Source organism: Typopeltis vanoorti, chromosome 18 (assembly GCF_054136105.1).
Source record: "Typopeltis vanoorti isolate ZY-2024b chromosome 18, IOZ_Tvanoo_1.0, whole genome shotgun sequence".
In the NCBI taxonomy this organism is placed as follows: Eukaryota; Metazoa; Arthropoda; class Arachnida; order Uropygi; family Thelyphonidae; genus Typopeltis; species Typopeltis vanoorti.
The window spans coordinates 41,119,309-41,142,189 of record NC_143566.1 but is presented as its reverse complement, the minus strand read 5'-3'; the positions used below and the strand labels follow the sequence as shown (position 1 = coordinate 41,142,189).

The 22,881-nt window shown below is 35.1% G+C and overlaps 1 protein-coding gene across 3 annotated transcripts in view; it reads right to left on the bottom strand.

The window, feature by feature from the left end:
• The window catches only part of LOC150096612 (putative ATP-dependent RNA helicase DHX35), a 437,463-nt gene that overhangs the window by 370,748 nt on the left and 43,834 nt on the right, over positions 1-22,881 (bottom strand). For all 3 annotated transcript variants that reach the window (XM_090408561.1, XM_090408562.1, XM_090408564.1), the window contains exon 3: positions 22,747-22,839. In XM_090408561.1, coding sequence (XP_090264687.1) covers positions 22,747-22,839 — 93 coding nt within the window. The remainder of the gene's footprint in view (positions 1-22,746; positions 22,840-22,881) is intronic.

Sequence of the window (22,881 nt, the reverse complement as noted above, 5' to 3'; positions counted from 1 at the left end):
ACAGAATCAACAAAGCTGGTATGGTTGGAAGTCAACTGAGTAAATTTATATGGAATAAGAGAGAAATCAGTCAGAACAGTAAATTAGCTGTATACAAGATGGTGTTGAAACCAATTTTAACTTATGGATCTGAGAACTGAGTTAGAAATAAAACACTTGACAAAAGACTAGATACTACAAATATGAGAGTCCTGAGAAAGATTAGGGGCCTGAAGAGATGGCATCAATGGCAATATCATATTAAAAATGAGGATATTAAGAAAGAACTTGACATTGTTAGCATCCAGGAATGTGTTAGCCAAACTAATATCTGGTGGTATGATCACTTAAACAGAATGGGAGAGGAAAGATTAGCAAAACAAGTGTTCTCTGCCAGGTTGGCAGGAAAAAGTCTCAGAGGAAGACAAAGATATAGGTGGATCGATACAGTAAAAAGTACCTTAGAAGATAGAAATATAAGATCTGATAATATTGGATTCTTGACAGGTTACAGATTGATTTGGAGGAAAATTGTAGACAGGAAGTTAGTAATGATGTAAGTTTCATGTAGTACTATCATATCCCTCCCAATACATCGAAATCATTCATATTCACCATTTATTCGAGTTATTTTTTTCATGGAAAGGAAAAATATATAAGTTACAATGGAAGGTAATGGGCTCTCTTCTTTCTCCCCTCTAACCAATCTATGTGGAATTTCTAGAAAACTCAATGCAGCATAGTTCAGATACACTATGTAGATGATGTATTTGTAATCTGGTCTCATAGTCTAGACCAGTGGTTCTCAAAGTGTGTGCCCTAGAAGATTTCGGGGTGCACCCTATGGTATTCCAGAGAAATATGTGTCCAGATATAAAAATAAATATAGTTACTCTATTATACCTTTTCATTACAGATATACCGCTCTTTTTGTCAACACATCATTATTATGTTAATTAACAGTGGTTTTTCTTGCAAAGAGAACAAGAATATGGTTTATTCTTGTTGTGTATATTACTTATTTTAAAAGTGTTGGAAGTGGATGTTATGTGCATATTACTTATTTTCAGATAAATACACCCAAATAAAATGGATAGATTTCTCAAAAAGAAGCATGATATTGAAGAATCAGATTCTAGAAGTGAGCAAAAGCTAAGTGCAAGTAAGAAAGCAAAATCGCGGCCTACTCGCAAATATAATGAAAGTTAATTAAGCTTTGGTTTCACTTGGACCGGAAGTGAAGATTATCCTTTGCCGTTATGTTTAGTATGTGGATGTAAAATGGCAAATGAATCATTGCTTCCTAGTAAATTGAGTAAACATTTTAAAACTATACACTCTAATTTACAAGATAAATCTGTAAGTTTTTTCAAGAGATTGTATGAACAGCAAACAAAAGCGGAAAATTCTTTTAAAAGTATAATGACTGTTTCTGATAAAGCTCAAATCACTTCTTATGAAGTTTCAGAACTGATAGCAAAAAATATGAAAGATCATACTTTAAGTGAGTCACTTATTTTGCCTGCATGCAAAAAAATGGTCATGACAATGCTAGAAAATGAAGCAGCAATGAAAATAAGCAAGATTCCTCTATCCAACGATACAGTTCACAAGCATATTATAGAAATGTCTTCTGATATCAAGAAAAATGTATGCAATAATAAACTTCAGCATTCAAATTTTGCATTGCAAGTTGATGAGTCAACAGACATTACCAACAAGGCACAACTCTTAGCATTCATCCATTTTATTAATGAAGATCAAATAGTAAATCAGTTTCTTTTTTGCAAAGAATTAAGTGTGTCTACAAAAGGTGAGGACGTTTTTAACATTTTGAATAGCTATCTTGATAAATGGCAGTTAACATGGAAGTCGTGTGTAGGCATTTGTACAGATGGAGCCCCTTCCATGGTAGGCTGTGTTAAGGGCCTTACATCTTTTGTAAAAAAACAAAATGAGAATGTTATCATAACTCACTGCTTTCTTCATAGGGAGGCCTTGATGGCAAAAACATTGGGAGAAAAATTAAGAGAAGTTTTAGATCAAGTTGTTCAGATGGTAAACTTTATTAAAACAAGACCTGTCAAATCGCGTTTATTCAAAAAGCTTTGTATTGATATGGATTCACAACACAGACGGCTGCTTTTACACACTGAGGTGAGGTGGCTGTCAAGGGGGAAAGTACTTACCTGTGTACACGAGCTACGACAAGAACTTCTTGCGTTTTTTGAAGAGATGAAACAATTACATTTTTGTAACTTCCTTTGGTGCGAATTTTGGATTGTCATGTTACAGTATTTGGCCGATATATTTCAGCAGCTCAATATTTTGAATACTAGCATGCAAGAGAAAGAAGAAAATATTCTCACATCCACTGACAAAATGAAAGCGTTTCAGAGAAAACTACAGATTTGGAAAAGAAAAGCTGTTGAAGGTAATTTGGAAATGTTTCCATTGATAAGTAACACTTGCATAAATGAAACACTTCCAATAATAGTTGAACATTTAACAAGTTTAGAAGAAAAATTGAGTTCTTATTTTCCATCACTTAACACTGAACAATACGATTGGATTAGAAACTCATTTATGGAAACTTCAAGTGATTTTGGTTTAACATTAACAGAAGAAGAAGAACTGGCAGCTATATCCACTGATTGTGGATTGATCATTAAGCATAAGGAATTGTCTCTTGAAGCCTTTTGGATTTCTATAAAAGAAGAATATGTGTCAATATCTAAAAAAGCTTTGAACATTTTACTACAATTTTCAACATCATATTTATGTGAATTAGGATTTTCTATCCTCACCACAATTAAGTGTAAAAAGAGAGGAACTCTTCAATGTATTGACGAGGAAATTAGAGTTTGCCTTTCAAATATATGCCCAAACATTGAAGCAATCACTAGGACACATCAGGCTCATGTTTCTCATAAACACAAGAATGAATAAACTTAAGGTAGGTTTCATTTTATTTTTTTTTATTGCATTATTTTTTTCTGTAATATTTGACTTATTTATTATAACATATTTCTCAGAAATTTGTATATAGTGCGCCTACAATTATTTGTAGGATTTTAAATGCGCCCCGATTTCAAAAAGTTTGAGAACCACTGGTCTAGACACATTAGAAACATTTTTAGCACTTTTAAACAGGAGTAGCTAGTTTCTCTTAGAAACTAGCAATCCCGTCCTAGACATGCTAGTTACATGACTACCCAATTATTCACTTCTATGAATAATTCACAGAGCCTCTGTAATTCAGTTAGTATAGATGAAGCCCTTTGGTGGGAAAGATCTGGGTCCAATTCGTGTCCATGACATGAGGAACCTTTATCTGATCTCTTTCGACTAAAGGTGAGTTAGCCAGTCTCATGTTGAGGCAGGGAGTTTTTCACCTGGAAACTCGAGTTTGTTGTCTCCCAGAACAACAAACTGGTCCCAGATTTCATTGTCATGAATACTTACGACAATATGTGGAAGAGATAGGGTCCTAACCACATGTCGTTACACTCATAGTCAACCATAAGTCACATTGTGTTCCTGTAGGTAGCAGAAATGGGGGGGGGCATAATGGATGCTAGTTTTGCTGAACAATGCCCACCGAAATATCTGTAGAAGAGATACAATGTGAAAATGACAATCTGTGAGACAGTGGCCAAAGAGTCTGTGAAAGAGAATCATCAATTAACCAAACTGTTCTCTTCTGAACAACAACAAGAATTTTCAGAGAGGTCTTAAGGTGCACCATCTTAAATGTGAGAGTAGTATTCCAAGGTTGGGTGGATTTAGGATTCGTAAATAGTAAGCAACCAGACAGAGAAGTAATGTTTTGCTGGAGAGAGAGAAGAATAACACCTTGAGCTAAAAAGGATGCCAAGTTATCTAGAAGGTGAACATGCTATAGAGGTGAAAGGCTAGGAGTGACAGTCAATCCAAAAATGAGAGAGATCTAGCCTTGCATTACCAAAGGTAAGTAAAGAAGAACTAAGGGTTTGTTTGTTTGTTTTTGTGTTTTGAGAGCAATGAAGGTAACTGACTAGGTTGATGTCAAACCAATGAATGGTGTGGAGATTAGTGTTTAGGGCACTTACTGTAGATGATCGTGAATAGGCTTTGAAGTCAGTGAGAGCAGATTCTTCATTTATACATATGAAGAAGAAGATATGTGAAATAACTGACCCTTGAGGAACATCTGAATTAACGGGACAATCTGAAGAGAGAAAAACACCTGCCTCCACTACAAGTAGTGAATGACATAAGAGAAAACTGGCAATTCAATTATAAAGGGGGAAAGGCATATTATTATTATTATTTTATTATTATTACATGATAACTCCAGGGAGTCAAAGACATCGAGGGAGGGGTACCTACTCCACAGCTCTCCGTCTCCACCACTCAATCCACCAACTACAACAAACCGCAACTACGTTCATCATCTACATCAATGCCATCTACTGCCCATCATCACCACTAGTATTTTCACACACAATCACAAACATCCATACCCACGGCAGGATTCGAACCCGCAGCGTTTTGGCTGGAGAGCAGATACGCTAACCACCCGGCCAACCGGGTGGTTAGCGTATCTGCTCTTATTAGCGTATATTAGCGTATAATAACATAGCAATTTGAAACACAACATATAATAACATAGCCTTCAAATGCCAGAGCCTATCAAATGCCTAGGAAATGTCAAGTGCAACAGCACACAAGTTTCTCCAAATCTTTCCATGGCATGTGTCCAGAAGTGGGTAATATTGATACAGGCCAGAAGATCTGCTGTAGATCTTAACTGGCAATATTCATACTGGTGGTTGCTGATTGGCTGGCAGTTCTACAATGACTATACAATGAGCAAAGTTGACTTTTAATGACTTTCTCCATTACTTTGAACAAAAGTGAGATGAGAGAATTAGTTTGATAGTTAGCAATGTTCCAGGTAAGGAACTAGGTGGTTTGCCTTCATCATCTATGTTAGTGTAATAAGAAGAATGATGCTAGGCTGTCAGCCTTGTCTTTAGGTGATGGTGCAATGAATCTGGGGAAAAAAGGTATAAGCACAGATGGATAAAAGTTGCACCTAAAAGATTTTGAGAGAGACCAGAAGGCATGAATACCATTGGCAAATATGGTGAGTTTATTACATTTATTATTATTATTATTATTATTATTATTATTATGTGACACCTCCAGGGAGTCCAAAGACTCATCGAGGCCCACCACCACTAGTATTTTAACAAACAATCACAAACATCCATGCCCACGACAGGATTCGAACATGAAGGCTTTTGGCTAGAGAGCAGATAGGCTAACCACTCAGCCAACCAGGCAGGCATTTAGCCCTATCAAACTCAGACTTACCCCTTTTAATGAGGATTTGGCAAGTACTTGAAGCTTCAATGCAGGCAGTGAATGAAGCTGAATTTTTGTCTCAAGTCACTTATAATAAACTGTTTTCTTTTCCTAGACTGCTCTAGAATATTTTTTGGAAAGCCATGGCTTGGATATAGGCAATTATTTTGAATAGATTGAGGAATGAAAGCCTCCATTCCAACATGGATAATTTCTATAAAAAGATCACAACAGATATCTGGAGAATGGAAGCAGTAGTCTGAAAGGATCAGTAGAAGTCATGGAGATCTTCCTGCTTGGCATTACTGCAAAGACAATGCACATGAAGTTGTAAATGGTTGGAGAGAGAGGATGGTCCACTACAGATGAAACTTGGATGGGATTGTGATCTGAATTACCAAGAGGAGGCAGTCACTTCAACAGTATACCTAGAAATATAAATGATTAAGAAGAGATCAGGAGTATTAGGTGAGCAGAGAGGATCAAGAATTCTGGTAGGGAAATAAACAGCTTTCATTAGGTCACTACTGCTTACAGCAGATACTTCAGCTTCTCTTCCAGATTGGTCAGTGGAACTGGATTAAAGTCACCAAGGGTGAACTTTGGGGAAATTAGTAGGAACAGCAGACGAATGAGACATGATGAAGCAGTGAAACCATAAGCCAGAGAAGGTAAAAAAGGAGGAGATTTGAGATTAGGCAATATCTAAGGAATACTGGATCATACAAAAGCACAGAAGGAATCGTAAGATGTAGTTTGGACAGTTAAGATAGACTGTGGTTGTTGTAGCAGAGATTTGGGATTCAATCAAAAACAGACAAGTTTGGATGTCTGCAGATGATGATGCACATAATTTAAGTTGGTATTTATACCACAAATCTGGTAAAAAATGAATGTGGAAGAAATATTTTTTTGTAATATTTTTTTTGAGTTCTTAAATTTTTTGGAGAATTTTGTGAGGGAGGTTTATTATTTAATTTAACAGTGACATTATGTTTATTTACATTTACTCTCTCATGCCAGTAGTACAAAAGTGAAGAGAAAAAAAGAAGGTGAACATACAGTGAGAGAAGGTAGACTCTTAGTCATCACCCACACAGAGGGCATTCAGTCTCCATACTATAACATGCCTTGACAGTGTCTCCTCATATACCAGTATACAGCCTCCTTCCAAGTAGGACATGACAGCAGAGATAGCAGCAAGATCCTACACCAGCCAATTGGGAAGCCTCCTAAATGCATTGCCATTTAGTTTATTCCTGTACACTGTCTGGTGGCCATCCTATGGAACTGCTTTACTACTGTACCCTTGAAGGTGGGAGAAGTTTCTGGAACTGTACAGTATGTTTGGCATGCCCTTTGAAGGGAATCACTTGCACTGCATGTTGAAAGAATGGAGGAGAGTGGATAGACACCAAAATCTGTTCTCTGGTAACCAAACATGGTAACAGTCACTTCAGGCCTCCAATAAGCAGGATGACGTTTCCCTAGGCTTTGGTCATCTACCACGTAGTAAATGGCACAGTCCATGCTACTGGAGTCAGGCATCTTCATATCACACAAAATACTACATCTCTCCATCCCTCATGCAACCAACAGATAAGATCAGAGTAAAACTATTCCCATACCTTATATTCAGGGTGTATCAGAAAAGATGACTAAACTTCTCCATAAATATAATCTCCATGCCACTTTCAAACCACACATTCAGCAGCAATCTTCATTCATTCTCTTAAGGATTAGCTTTATCCTCTTGCACATTCTAACAGATCATAGATCTGTTATCCACCTTGAAGAACATAAATACCAAAACTGTGATCATCTGTATGGGAAGCCAGTATTGGCAGACCCATGCTCTGAATATTTCTTCACACAGGATTAAATGGAAGAAAATTCTGCTGCACAGGAATTGCTACAGGTGTGAGCAACTATTTTTTGAATCAGTATTATCTATGAAGCATGCCCCTAGCCTTAACAAGTATGGCTGCATTAATTTGCCAATGATTTTGGAAAATGGTCATTTTAAGACTTAATTTAGCCTGACTTTTCACGTTAACTCTGTTTTTGTATAGTCTCTAGAAAGCACCTTTGTAGGACTGTATAATATAAGCAGGTACACACAAGAAAGATATTTAATTAGCCAAATATTTCGGTCTGAAAATTGCAGAATATCTTCAGTGGCAATACAAGAACAGATATTTAATTTGGCTAATTAAATATCTTTCTTGTGTGTACGTGCTTATATTATACAATCTTTATGTCACAAGTATCCTTAAAATATCAAACCTTTGTAGGACATTAGTTCCTTTTCAGTTACAATTTCAGCTGTTTCTATAACAAGCAAACATTAGAGTGGAATCCACAAGGAAAGAAGAAAAGATGCACCCCAAAGATGAGCTGATGGAGAGGAGTAGAAGAAGAGCTCAGAAAGATTGGAAAGAACTAGATGGGGAAGCACAAAACAGAATGAGATGGAAATATATGGTAAAGGCCCTATATTCCCAATGGAGTGAAGAAAAATAAGTAAATAAGTAATACTGAATTTTTGAATTGTCATTGTTCACAATATTGGTCTTAATGCTTAAAATACTGATACAGGAGTTAGGTTTTTCTTTTGCTGAAGAATTTAGAACTTTTAAGTAGTTGGTAATAAATAATGCACAAATTTGATAAGCAGTAAGTGCTATACTGTGAGTACTATTAGGCAAATGTAGTAACAGTAGATTACAAAAAACTAAATCCATTTACATCATATAATAATCTTCTTCTTCTGCTTTTGTTTTGTAATGGTTTGCACATGATTTTCAAAACTGTGAATTAAAAACATTCATGTTTATGATTTTCAAATTATATCTGTTAAGGCCATCTCAGTCACAGTAAGAAATCGATCAAAACTGACTGAACTCAAGAGCCTCCATGGCTCAATTGGTTTCGACAGTACCCTTAGGATGGGAGGACATGGGTTTAAATCTCATCTCTAGGATAGACAGAACCTTTATAGGAACTTTTCAAGTGAAGGTGAGCGGGCCAGTCATAATACAACATGCAGATAGGATTGACTGCCCCTAGAAGAGCTTAATTTTGCTTCAAAGAAGCGAAGTTACTTAGCTGTGACAGGCCTATGAGCCTAACATATAAGGAAAATAGAAAAATGGGAATAGGAACTACTAAACTTTTGGGTTCATGATGCTTATCTTTGCAACTCACCAAAAATTAGCAAAGCAGGGAATCTCTGCTTTGCTAATGGGCAACCTCTTCCTCGTCCCCACCTTCCATCAGAGGAAGCTTTCTTCTGACAGATGAAAAAAATCTCAGATGATGAAAAACTGTCAAAACAGCCACTGCACTGTAACAGATTTTAACACAGAAAATTCACATTTTACCATGATTTTTTTTTTGTTTGTTTGTTTGTTTTTTTAAGCACTGAGTGCGTATACAAAACTCTGAGCATTATCTAAAGTTTTTGGGAGGGTACATGTAATCTTTTCAAAAACTTTGAATAATGCCATCATTAAGAACTCAGATATTCCAGTATGTAAAAGTATGTGCTGTCTTTTAAACTTTATTTAAATGATGTTAGCCTTTTCAAAATTGATATTGCATGATTAGACAAAATTAAAAGGAGTGTGGGAGGGAAGTTAATCAAATTGTTTCTAGACTCTGCTGATTTTTGAATCAAAGCAATATTATTTACTAGCAACACAAGAAACAATTTTTTATGTAAAATTCTTTACTGATGTATATATTGGAAATAGTATATTTCAAAAATTTATTAATTAATTTATTTATTTATTTTAAAACATAACAGTATCAACGTGCGAATGTATTCCGAAGACCAAAAGACTGAATAAGGTAGGTGTAAAATGGATGAATGAGGAGGCTTAAAAATGAAATCAGGAAGAAGATGAATAATGGTAATAATCAATTTCATGAAAAACATAAAGAACAAGCCAGAAGAGTGACTCAGTTAGTAAGGAAAACAAAATTGCAGTATGAGCAGAAATTAGCACATCAGGTGAAGAAACAACCACCAGAGTTTTTTAAGATATATGGCAAACAGAAGGAAGCATAATCATGTTATCATGATGTTCATCATCTTCATCAAATTCCTGACATGTACCCTTAAGGGGTGTACAGGATATGATAGTACTACATGAAAAACTTATATCATTACTAACTTTCTATCTACAATTTTTCTCCAAATCAATCTGTAACCTGTCAAGACTCCAGCATTATCAGATCTTATATTTCTATCTTCTAAGGCAGTGCTTCCCAAACTTCTGGATGTCAGGGCCCCCTTTATAAAAATTAAAATATTTCATGCCCCCCCCGAAAAAAAATCATAATTGAGACATATATTATTATAATATTTATTGTATTTATATTCAATACTAATTTATAATTTTTATCCAAAAACATATAGTGAATATTGCAAAAATCAAATGCAAATATTACATTTTTAGCATCTTACGTACACATCTGACATGGCACATTATCTCAGATTTTTATATAGATAGGTATATTGTTATTGTACATTTGCATATTGTACAAAAGCACATGAAATGTAAGATGATTAGTAATAAAGAAAGAATTAAAAACAAAAAAGAAGTTTAATAACAATTTAATGTGATGAATGTGTTTCAATACTGCTACACAAATAGTCAATATCAGGTGAAATATTTGAAATGGCTATTCTTAGATTTCTTTCCAATTCTTCCATTGAAAAGCAGGACCTATGTTTATTTTTAATTATCAATAACGATGAAAATGCTGTTTCACAAAGGTATGTAGATGTGAAAGGAATTAACATATTTAAGTCTGCTTTTGCTAATGAAGAACATTCTTTTTGTCATCGAATCCAAAATTCGAATAAATCACTGTTAAGAAATTCTGATTCGAGGGTTGAATCTGCTCTCATATCAATAAGTTCTTCTTGGGATGACCATGGAAGATTGCTAAATTGTAGAGAAGGAGCAAATGGTGTTCTTATCCAATCATATTCTTTATCTTCATTCAAATTAGGAAAATATTTTTCAGAAAAAAAGCATAGAATTTGTGAGGTGGTTAATTATTATCCTTTTATTTTCTGTTGATAGTAAAATATTATTTTCTTTAACATATTCATGAAGAGAAGTAAACATTTCTGTTTTATTATCCCTAAACGTTTAACCATGCAGAATGTTTACTTTGAAATGCTTGCAATTTAATGTTTAGTGTTAATATATTGGTGCTTTTTTCCTTGCAGAGAAAGATGCTATTCATTAACTTTTTCGAAAAAATCCGACAGATAAAAAATTAAACGCAACCAATTTTGATCACAAAAATGAAATGCTAATATGGGATTCTTATCAAGAAGAAAAATTCGTAGTTCATATTGCAATATTAAAACTCGTTTTAGACTTTTCCGTGGGACAACCACCTTACTTCTGTGTGATATAAAAGAGTGTCGTAATTGGAATCCATCTCTTGGCATAAAATACGAAACGGTCTTGAATTAGTAGCATTACTTTTTATATAATTAACTACAGTAGAAAATTCTGATAACACTTTACTCAGCGATTCTTCCATTTGTCGAAATGGAAGTTTTCTCTATGGATAAGGCAATGAACATGTCTTGCATTCGGATAAACTTTTTTTACTTTTGCTACAAAACCTGAAATTCTCCCCTAATGGCTGTGGCACTATCAGTGCAAATCCCAATGCACTTTTGCCAATCAAGTTCATATTCTTTAAAAAAATTATTCACTTTTTCAAATATATCTTTTCCTTTGATTGTACCGGAAAATTTCTGCAAAACAGTAGATCTTCATGAATTTGAAAATTATAGAGGTATCTAACAAAAAACATTAAATTAGCGTCCTTTGTATTATCCGTAGATTCATCAAGCCGAATGGCAAATGCATTAGTTTGTTTGATTCATGAAATTAATGTAGACATAATATTATCGGCAATGCAATCTATTCTTCTTTTAATTGTGTTATTAAACACTGGAATTTTTTTTAAAGGTTCTGATATTTTGGAACCATAGATAGTTTCACAAATTTTTATTGCTGCTGGTAAGACGAGGTCTTCACCAATTGTATGAGGTTTCTTTGTTTTTGCAATTAACAAAGCAATTTCGAAAGATACTTTTACTAAGTTGTCATTCAGTTTAGCATGCTTTGAAAAACATTTAGTTTGTCATTTTAATTCTTCAGCTTTTCTTTGAAAAAACTCAATTGTCCTTACTCTTATATTCCCCATGAACAGTATCTAAATGGCAACAGTATTTTCCGGGTCGCATGCAATCATTTGATAACTGTTTACAGCAGATTACACAAATAGGTTTGTTTGGATTATTATATGATGGTACAATGGTACTCATATTTCAAATAAGAAGGATCGTATTTTCGAATTTTTTCATACGACATTTTTTGCATCTTACTGTTTGGTGCTGAAGACGACGCAGACTGTTCTGGTAAAATATGAAATACTGTCCTTTTTTTTGAGTCTGTTTCTGCTTCTCCTGATTGTTTGCTGGATTTTTTTTTTTATCAGCCACTTATCCATCTCAGGGTTAAATTTTTAACGTAGAATAGATCAAATAATAGTACCACTTACCGATACTGGCACACCTCAGACTAACAACATGAAATTATTGAATATTACCTGAATAAGGGAATCGTCGGACCAGGAACATTTTTCTCTTTTGTGACTTTTCTCCCTTTACAGTAATTAAGCCTAACGCGAAACAGACAGCAAAGGCAGGTTATTAAAACGTGGATATGATTGGTGCAGTATTAACAAAAGATCGCGCGACCGAAAGATAAAACATTGCAGACAATTGAGTTGAAATGCTAACTCTGTTCAACCGAATTCCATATGTGAAACTACCATAACATTTACTAAATATATATTTCTTAGTTTTAACATGTTTACAAATTGTAACACATTCGGTTGAATTTTATTGCTGCCTTGCGAAATCGAACTTACACACATCTAATTAATAACAATAGTTTTTAGTTAGATACTGTGTTTGCCCACGCAACATGTGGTTTTGTTTCAGTCTATATAGCATAGTTTCTGTATGAGGGGACATGTGATTCATTAATTAGTGTGTTTTTATCCCAGTTGTCTCTAATTGCACTATTTGTTGAGAAATATATTACACAGACTGCTCATACCTTATTCGCTGGCATAATAAAAGTACTTGTTTCTATTGCCTCTGCAGTATAGTGGCTATTAGGGAGGGCATGTTGTTTACCACTGCAAGCGAGTTACTATCTCCACACATGAACTTGTTTAAGCTTTTTTTCATATGTGAAGTATATGCGAAACTTTTATTGGTAACACAAAACTAGCTCGGATGACAGTGATAATATAAAACGAGTTTTGATATGTATGTAAAATCAATATCAACAGTCCCTGATTACAAACGTGTGATGAAAGGGACAGAAAGATTTTGAGCTTCCCCGGAGAGCATTCAAAGTAAATATAATTAACCACTGCTTTGAAATTAGACTTTTATGAATAAGCATACATTTACTAATATTCATAAAGCACTGAAATATGCAGGAAGCAAAGTTTGTGAATCAACACCAATGTGTGAATTTTTCAATTAAAATATTTTTAAAAAATAGCAAAAAATAATAATAAAAGTTAAATACGTTTCTTTTAAGATAAGAAAAATCTACTTAGTCTTAAAACATTTTAAATTTGTTTTCATTATTTCACGGTCCCCCTCAGCAAAACCTATGGCCCCCAAGGGGACCGCGGCCCACAGTTTGGGAAGCGCTGTTCTAAGGCACTTTTTACTGTATCAATCCACCTATATCTTGGTCATCTGCTGGTTCTTTTTCCTGCAAACCTGGCAGAGAGCACTTGTTTTGCTAATCTTTCCTCTCCCATTCTGTTTAAGTGACCATACCACCAGATATTAGCTTGGCTAGCACATTCCTGGATGCTAACAATGTCATGTCAAGTTCTTTCTTAATATCCTCATTTTTAATATGATATTGCCATTGATGCCATCTCTTCAGGCCCCTCATCTTTCTCAGGACTCTCATATTTGCGGTATCTAGTCTTTGGTCAAGTGTTTTATTTCTAACTCTGCTCTGAGATCCATAAGTTAAAATTGGTTTCAACACTGTCTTGTATACAGCTAATTTACTGTTCTGACTAATTTCTTTCTTATTCCATATAAATTTATTCAGCTGACTTCCAACCATACCAGCTTTGTTGACTCTCTTGTCTATTTCCATATTTAAATTATCATCTTCACTAAAAATTTTGCCTAAATAGCTGAAAGATTTTATTTGTTCTATAGGTTGTCCATTCACAATGCAGCTGATATTTTCAATGTTTATGCTTATTTTCATTGTCTTAGTCTTGTTACTGCTGATTTTCATACCAAATTTATTACAACAGATATTCAGTTTAGTCAAGGAATCTTGCAGACTTGTAGCAGATTTATTTAGAAGTATAATATCATCCGCATAAAGCAAAGAGCTGACAATAACATCTCCAATTTTGATATCAAGTTTAAAACTACTTTCCTTCATAATGATCCATATAAATAATGAATAACAGAGAGTATAATGTACATCCTTGTCTGACACCAGATTTAACATTAAACCATCTTCCTGTACTTCCTTTAATTCTAACTGCTGACTTACAACTCAAATAAAGACTAAGTATTGCTTGATATAATGTTCCATTGACACCAAACAACTGTAGTGTTTTGAATAGCTTCTCTGTTGGCACCTTGTCATATGCCTTTTCCAGATCTACAAAACTTAAATACAGATCTTTGTTATATTCCCATAATTTCTCAACTATTTGTAGTAAAGTGAAAATCTGATCCCGACAGCCTCCATTTTGTCTGAATCCATATTGTTGACGAAGCTGGATTCAGGCCAAATTTCTTCACCAAGCTCCACAATCCTTCTCCATTACTCAAGTATACTTGCATAAATCTTACCAGGAACACTCAGTAGAGAAATACTGCTGTAATTCTCACATTCAGTTTTATTTCCCTTTTTTTATATATGGGTACTATGACAGCTCTACTCCAAACATCTGGAATTTGTCCTTCTGTCCAGGTCTTCTGAACTATGCAGTGCAGCAACTGTAAGACTTTTATACTTCCACACTTGAGCATTTCTGGTAGAATATCATCTACACCAACTGCCTTTCCACATTTCAGGTTTTTGATGGCTTTTTCTACTTCAAGTATGGATATGTGTATTTTAAACTAAGTTATACCAACCAGTTTCGTCAACTGTGGCTGTTGGCTTCATCAGGGTTAAAATTATATAAATGTAAGAACACTTAAAATAAATAAGTGTTAAAAAATTGTTTGCACTGAAACCATAAATGGACCGAATACAACTGCATTTTTATAAAAGCAGAAGAACACATACATCACACGTATAGCACATGTATGATCTACTAGTTATTATGTAGGAATGTTCTGTAGTTGGCAGAAAAATTTAATTCTGGCATGTTGAAAGATCTAATGAGGGTCTTCCAGATCTCGGGCAGAATTAATCCTTGGTTTCTATTTAGGTTTTCTTTTGAACGGAGAACTGTTGTGGCTTCTTTTATCATTCGGGAACGGAAATCCTCCTCTAAGTAGGGCATGGAGCATTTATCCCATTCTATAACATGGTTAGTCCTAGCAAAATGAAAGACTAATCCAGATTTGTCTTTTCTATTATTATTGACGTCTCCTATGTGTTCCTTTTTTCTGATTTCAAAACTTCTTGAAGTCTGGCCAATATAGTTTAAGCCACACAAGCTCGGTATGTTGTAAACTCCGGCATATTTTAAAAAAGGATGACTATCTTTTGGAGATCTTAAGAATTGACGAATGGTCTGTGAAGGTTTCAAAGCTACTTGTATTCCATGTGGCTTGAGGAGTTTAGCAATCTTATTAGAAACTGTCCCTGTAAACGGAATCACAATAGTAGAGTTGTAATGTATATCTTCCAGTCATCTTTGTGGGGGGGGGGGGGGGTCACAGAGAAGAATCTTGTGGTTCAATTTCCTAGAATAACCATTCTTTATAAGATTATTTGATATCAGGGATAGTTCATCGTGGAGGTCTTTATCATCAGTTATAATGAGAGAGGCTCTATTTTTTAGCATGTGTACAATGCTAAGTTTCTGAGAAATATGGTGTGAAGAAGTGAAGTGTAAGTATCTACCTGTATTGGCAGGTTTGAGATAAACTATAAGGCTAATGCATCCATTTATTTGTTTCTTAATTAAAATGTCCAGAAATGGTAATTGGTTATCTTTCTCCAGTTCTAGAGTGAATTTAATTTTGTGATGTAAAGAGTTGATCTTGCTTAGGAAATCGAACAAATCCTTTTCCGTATTTTTCCAAACAATAAAAATATCATCAACATATCTCCACCAAATGGTGGGTTTAGGGCCCAGTTGAGATAAAATTTTATTTTCAAATTTCTCCATAAAGAGATCAGCATAAGGTGGTGAAAGAGGGCTTCTCATTGCAAGGCCTGTTAATTGCTGGTAAAAAGTTTTATTCCATAGGAAAAAGTTAGAATTTAAACAATGATGGAACAAAGAAGTAATGTCTTGAGGGAAGAAGTTTCCTAAAATGTCGATCACTTCCTCTACTGGAATATTGGTAAATAATGATGTCACATCCAGGCTTTCCAGAAGATCTGTATTGGAGATCGAGATGTTGTTTAATTTCTCCACGAAATGTTGTGAATTTCATATGTAAGTATCCGCATTGCGGCAGATGTGTGCTTTGAGAAGACCTGCAAGATGTTTAGATAATAAATATATAGGCGAATTAATACCATCAACGATGGGGGAGCGTAACAGTATTCCATTTTTATGGACTTTTGGAGAGCCATATAGTCTCGGTGTTAGTGGATGCTTAGACTTCAATCTCTGTTTTAAATCTGTTTAAAGCCAATAAAGGCAACTATACAGTGATCTTAAATACTAGTGATTACAAAGACAAGATCGCCTACTTACTATCTGATACATCTACTTACCATGTTTTAGATTCAGATCCTACTTTAAAGAATCACAATGATACCAATGATTTATTACGTAATATGGATAGCTGGTCAACAGATTTAAAACGGAGATTGAAGACTATGCATCCACTAACGCCGAGACAATATGGCTCTCCAAAAGTCCATAAAAATGGAATACCGTTACGCCCCATCGTTGATGGCATTAATTCACCTACATATTTATTATCTAAATGCTTTGCAGGTCTTCTCAAAGCACACATCTGCAATTCGGATACTTATATACGAAATTCACAACTTCCTGGAGAAATTAAACAACATCTCGATCTCCAATACAGATCTTCTGGCAAGCCTGGATGTGACATCATTATTTACCAATATTCCAATAGCCTTTCATTTTGCTAGGACTAACCATGTTATAGAATGGGATAAAAGCTCCATGCCCTACTTAGAGGAAGATTTCCACTCCCGAATGATAAAAGAAGCCACAGCAGTTCTCCGTTCAGAAGAAAACCTAAATAGAAACCAAGGATCAATTCTGCCTGAGATCTGGAAGACCCTCATTAGATCTTTCAACATGCCAGAATTAAATTTTGTTGCCAACTACAGACCGTTCCTACATAATAACTAGCAGATCATACACGTGCTATACATGTGATGTATGCGTTCTTCTGCTTTTATAAAAATGCAATTGTATTCGGGCCATTTATGGTTTCAGTGCAAACAGTTTTTTGGTGTTTAAGTGTTCTTATATTTATATAATTTTAACCCTGATGAAGCCAACAGCCACAGTTGGTGAAACTAGTTGGTATAACTTAGTTTAAAATAAATATATTTGACCAAAAAAAAAAATCCAAATATTAGTCATTCTCTCCTATGGATATGTGTTCCTGATTGCATGCCTAGTCAGTTTTTTTTACCACTGTGCTGTCACTGATTGTTTTATTTAGCAATTTTTTGTCCATACATCAAGAATATCTTTTTCTTCAGTTTTCATGTCACTTTTATCGTTTCCAATTCCCTTCACAGCATTTTTTCTTTTAGATCCTTCCTCTATTTCTGAGCTTCTTCAACAAACTCCAGAATATCTTGCCACCTTCTTGATATTTATTTTCTATGTTCTTAAATCTTCCCATGACTTTTGTTTAGCTAGTTTTACGTTTTACACAGTGTTTAGCTTTCTTACATTTTTCTCTGTATTCTCTAAGAGCACAAGTAGACTTATTTGGCAGGAACTTTTCGTATGTTTTCTTCTTTTCCTTCACTACCTCTTTAACCTCCTGTGTCCACCATGGAATTCCGATTTTTCTATCCTTGCAAACAATCTCACCACATGCCTCTCTGGTTGAATCAATCGATGTTTTTTTCAGGGCTTGCCACTGAATCTCCAAGGTTTGGTTCCTGTTCTCAAACTCTTTCATTTTTTCTTGAATAATGTTTGTGTATTTAGTCTACAGTTCGCATCTGAGAACTGCTCAACTTTTATTCGCTTTAAAACTTTCTCACATGTTCTTCTTTTCAATATGAAATGCAATGTTATCCTGCTCAAAACTAAATAGTGATCATTTCCAATTTCAAATCCTCTGTACACTCTGATGTGTCCTGCACCAGGGAGAAAACATCACTATCAACAATAACAGTCAATGAGACTTTTCTTATCCCTTACCTCTTCTCTCCATGTGAATGTGTTTTATGTTCCAACATAAAACACATTTTTATGTTGGAACATTGTGTTAGTAATAACCAGTCCATGTCCTGAGCAGAAATTCAACAGGTATTTGCCATTGCCATAAGACGATGTTGATGGATGAAAAATGGTAGAATGGTAACTGATGCAGAAGATATTGTTGAGGTATTCAGTGATCAATTTATAAGGGGTGTTTCATCCTAATCAGGGTGGAATCATGAGGAACTTAAGCATAGAGGACATAGGAGAAGATGGTTCAATTGTGAGTGAGCAGCAGGTATTTGAGGAAATAAATAACCTTGATGTCAATAGGGTGATAGGATTTGATGACACACTACCATCTTAATGGAATATTCCAGGGAATTGGCAGTACCATTGGCATACTTGTTTAGTAAGAGTCTTACAACAGCACAGGTTTCAAGGGAGTGGAAAGAAGGAAAAATTGAGCACAATAATCCATATGAGGCCTTGATCAGGCCGCATATGGATTATTGTGCTCAGATCTGGTTGCTGGGGTTTTCATTGTCACAAGGATATGTTGGAAAGGATCCAGAGAAGATTCACAAAGGTTGTCAGTGGTCTTTGGAATATGGAATACAAGGACAGATTAAGAGAATGTAAACTGCAAAGCCTCGTGAATAGGTGGAAGAGGGGGAATATGATTGATATATATAAGCTAGTTAGGGGTTGTTATCAGATTGACATGGAAGAGACTTTTCATAGAATGAGACAGGGGAAGACAGAACAAGAGGTCATTGCTGAAAACTATATAAAGAGAGTGTGAGCAGAGCAGCAAGGAGCAGGTTTTTTTGGATGGAGAATGGTTGGTGAGTGGAATGCATTGCCTGAATGTCTTGTGAACGTAGACACATTGAATCATTTAAGGCATGGTTGGATAAGCATTGTGTGCAATAGTGTATACCTCCCACAATGCTTGACTCTATGGATGGATGTTAATAATAATAATAGTTGTTGAAAGTTTTTCCACTTGGTTATGCTATAAATTAAAGATACAAATTATATACTTGATGTAAAGATTTATCCAAGTGTAAGCAACTGCTTACACTTGGATAAAGGATTAAATCAAGTATATAATTTCTCATCATCATCATCAAATTCCTGCCATGTACCCACAAGGGATGTACAAGATATGATAGCACTACATGAAAAAATTATATCATTACTAACTTCCTATCTACAATTTTCCTCCAAATCAGTCTATTACTTGTCAAGACTCCAACATTATCAGATCTTATATTTCTATCGTCTAAAGCACTTTGTACCGTATCAATCCACATATATCTTGGTCTTCCTCTGGGTCGTTTTGCTGCCAACCTGGCAGAGAACATTTGTTTTGCTAATCTTTCCTCGCCCATTCTGTTTAGGTGACCATACCACCTGAGATTAGCTCTGCTAACGCATTACTGGATGTACACAATGTCAAGTTCTTTCCTAATATCCTCGTTTTTAATATGATATTGCCATTGATGCCATCTGTTCATGCCTATAATCTTTCTCAGAACTCTCATATCTGCGGTCTCTAGTCTTTGGTCAAGTGTTTTACTTCTGACCCAGCTCTCAGATCCATAAGTTAAAACTGGTTTGAACACTGTCTTGTATACAGCTAATTTAGTGTTCCGACTAATTTCTCTCTTATTCCATATGAATTTATTCAATTGACTTCCCACCATGCCAGCTTCGCTGATTCTGTTGTCTATTTCTATATTTAATTTACCATCTTCACTAAAAATTGTGCCTAAGTAGCTGAAATGTTTTACTTGTTCCACAGGTTCTCCATTCACAACACAGTTGACATTTTCAATGATTCTGCCTATCTTCATTGTCTTTGTCTTTTTATTGCTGACCTTCATACCATATCTATTACAACAGCTATTCAATTTAGTCAGAGAATCTTGCAGACTTGTAGCAGATTTTTTTAGCAGTATAACAGCATCCGCATAAACCAAAGAGCTGACATTAACATCTCCAATTTTGATATCATGTTTAATACCACTTTCCTTCATAATGTTATCCATATAGATAATGAATAACAGAGGGGATAATGTACATCCTTGTCTCACACCAGATTTAACATTAAACCATCTTTATGTACTTCCTTCAATTCTAACTGCTGACTTACAACTCAAATAAAGACTAAGTATTGCACGATATAATGCCCCATTGACACCATATAACTGCAGCGTATTGAATAGCTTCTCTCTTGGCACCTTATCATATGCCTTTTCCAAATCGACAAAACTTAAATACAGATCTTTGTTATATTCCCATGCTTTCTTGACTATTTGTCGTAAAGTGAAGATCTGATCCTGACAGCCTCTGTTTCGCCTGAATCCAGCTTGTTCTTCACAAGCTTTTCTTCCACAATTCTTCTCAACCGTTTCTCAAGTATACTTGCATAGATCTTGCCGGGAATACTCAGCAGGGAAATACCTCTGTAATTCTCACATTCAGTTTTATTTCCCTTTTAATATATGGGTACTTTTAAGAGCTCTACTCCAATCATCGGGAATTCGTCCCTCTGTCCAGGCTTTCTGAACTATGCAGTGCAGCCACTTAAGACTCTTATAACACCATACTTCAGTATTTCTGGTCGAATATCATCTACTCCAGCTGCCTTTCCACATTTCAAGCCTCTGATGGCTTTTTCTATTTCAAGTATGGATATGTATTCCTGCCTGCATGCCTGGTCAGTGTTTTTTACCACTGTGCTGTCATCACTGCTTGTTTCATTTAGCAGTTTCTCAAAGTAATTACTCCATACTTCAAGGATATCTTTTTCTCCTGTTTTCATGTCACCTTTATCATCTCTAACTCCTTTTACAGCACTCTTTCCTCCATTCCTAAGCTTCTTCAACAACCTCCAGAATATTTTGCCAACTTCTTGATATTTATTTTCTATATTCTTGCCAAAGTCCTCCCATGACTTTTGTTTAGCTAGTTTTACACAGCGTTTAGCATTCTTGCATTTGTCTCTATATTTTCTAAGAGCACAAGCTGACTTATTTGACAGGAACTTTTGATATGCTTTCTTCTTTTCCTTCACTGCCTCTTTAACTTCTTGTGTCTACCAGGGAGTTATGATTTTTTTATCCTTGCAGACAACTTCACCACATGCCTCTCTGGCAGAATCAATCAATGTTTTCTTCAGAGTTTACCACTGAATCTCCAAGGTTTGGTTCCTGTTCTCAAACTCTTTCATTTTTTCTTCAATAATCTTTGTGTATTTTAGTCTACAGTTCACATCTGAGAGCTGCTCAACTTTTATTCGCTTTAAAACTTTTTTACATGTTATTCTTTTCAATATAAAATTCAATTTTATCCTGCTCAAGACTAAATAGTGATCACTTCCAATTTCAAATCCTCTATACACTCTGGTGTCCTGCACCAGGGAGAAAACATCACTATCAACAATAACATAGTCAATGAGACTTTTCTTATTCCTAGCCTCTTCTCTCCATGTGAATTTGTGCACATTTTTATGTTGGAACATGGTGTTAGTAATAACCAGTCCATGTCCTGAGCAGAAATCCAACAGATATTTGCCATTATTATTAGCTTTGCTCTTTTCTCCAAATTTTCCCAAAATATTTTTGTATGTCTGACAATCATTTACTACTCTGCTATTTAGATCCCCAACAAGGACCAATTTTTCCTTTTTCATTGTGTCAGTTGCTTTTTCTAAAGCCTCAAAAAATTCCTCCACTTCTACCTTAGTAGAACCTTCTGTGGGAGCATAGGCACAAAAAAGTCTCATTGTCCAGTTCCCCATTCTCATATTTGCCCACATTACTCTACTTGAGACTGACCGCCATTCAAGAAGATTAGCCTCGTATTTTGTGTTGAATACTATGGCTACTCCTTCTTTTCCTTGACTGTCATTGCCTGAATATAACATTTTGTATTTATTGCTCAGAAAGATCTCACCAGTTTTGGTCTTTTTTGTTTCAGTCATCCCTATTATGTCGTTCAGTATCCAAGTACCTATCTAATTCCTCAGCTAGCTCCATTTCTTTGCCATTCAGGCTTCTTACGTTGATAGTACCGATCTTTAACTCTGGTGATGTTCAGTTGGGGTTTGTTTTCAGATTTGTTCCAGTAGCTGACTTTTTGCTGTTCGCCCTGGTTCCCTGGCGAAACAACGGGGGGCCTTGTTTAACCAGGCGACGTCCAAGCCGGCATGAAATTTTGTCATGTTGTACCATCATTTTTTATTTTGATTTAACCAATAAGAATACAATTTGGTCGGCTAAATCCCAAATTGCTAGCCCATCCTCGTTCGTTCAGTATCCAAGTAGATACCCAACAGGGTGCACCACGAGAAGATGAGGATTCGACATTAGGTCAGAAGCCCTGGTCGGTTCTCCACATTCCTTTAATGGCTATGTGGAGGTCTCCTCTCAGTTATACAGCTTTGACTTTTAAGCACCCCTTATAATTTCTTGTTATCTTTAATTTAATCATAATAATAATAATAAATATTTCAAATTTTCAATGAAAACAACATTAATATAAAAATAGGATTGTCGCATCATGCTTAGAAAGAAATGAAATGTAATTTTTTATAAAAATTATTTAATGAAACAACGTCCCATTAAAGCTTAATCAATGATCTTCCTTAAAGTTATACACATAATAAACTATATTTTTTCTAATTAATATAAAGGTTAAATTAATCCTTTCTTTTAGTAAAATGAAAGATGAAATTAAGTTCACCTGTGGAATCTGTGTACTCTTCCCACAGCTTGTTTCTCCAACTAAAATAAGTACTTGATAACTTTCTAGCACAAATAAGATATGATTTCTATACTATAAAATAAATGAAATCAAATATTAATATTTATATTGTAG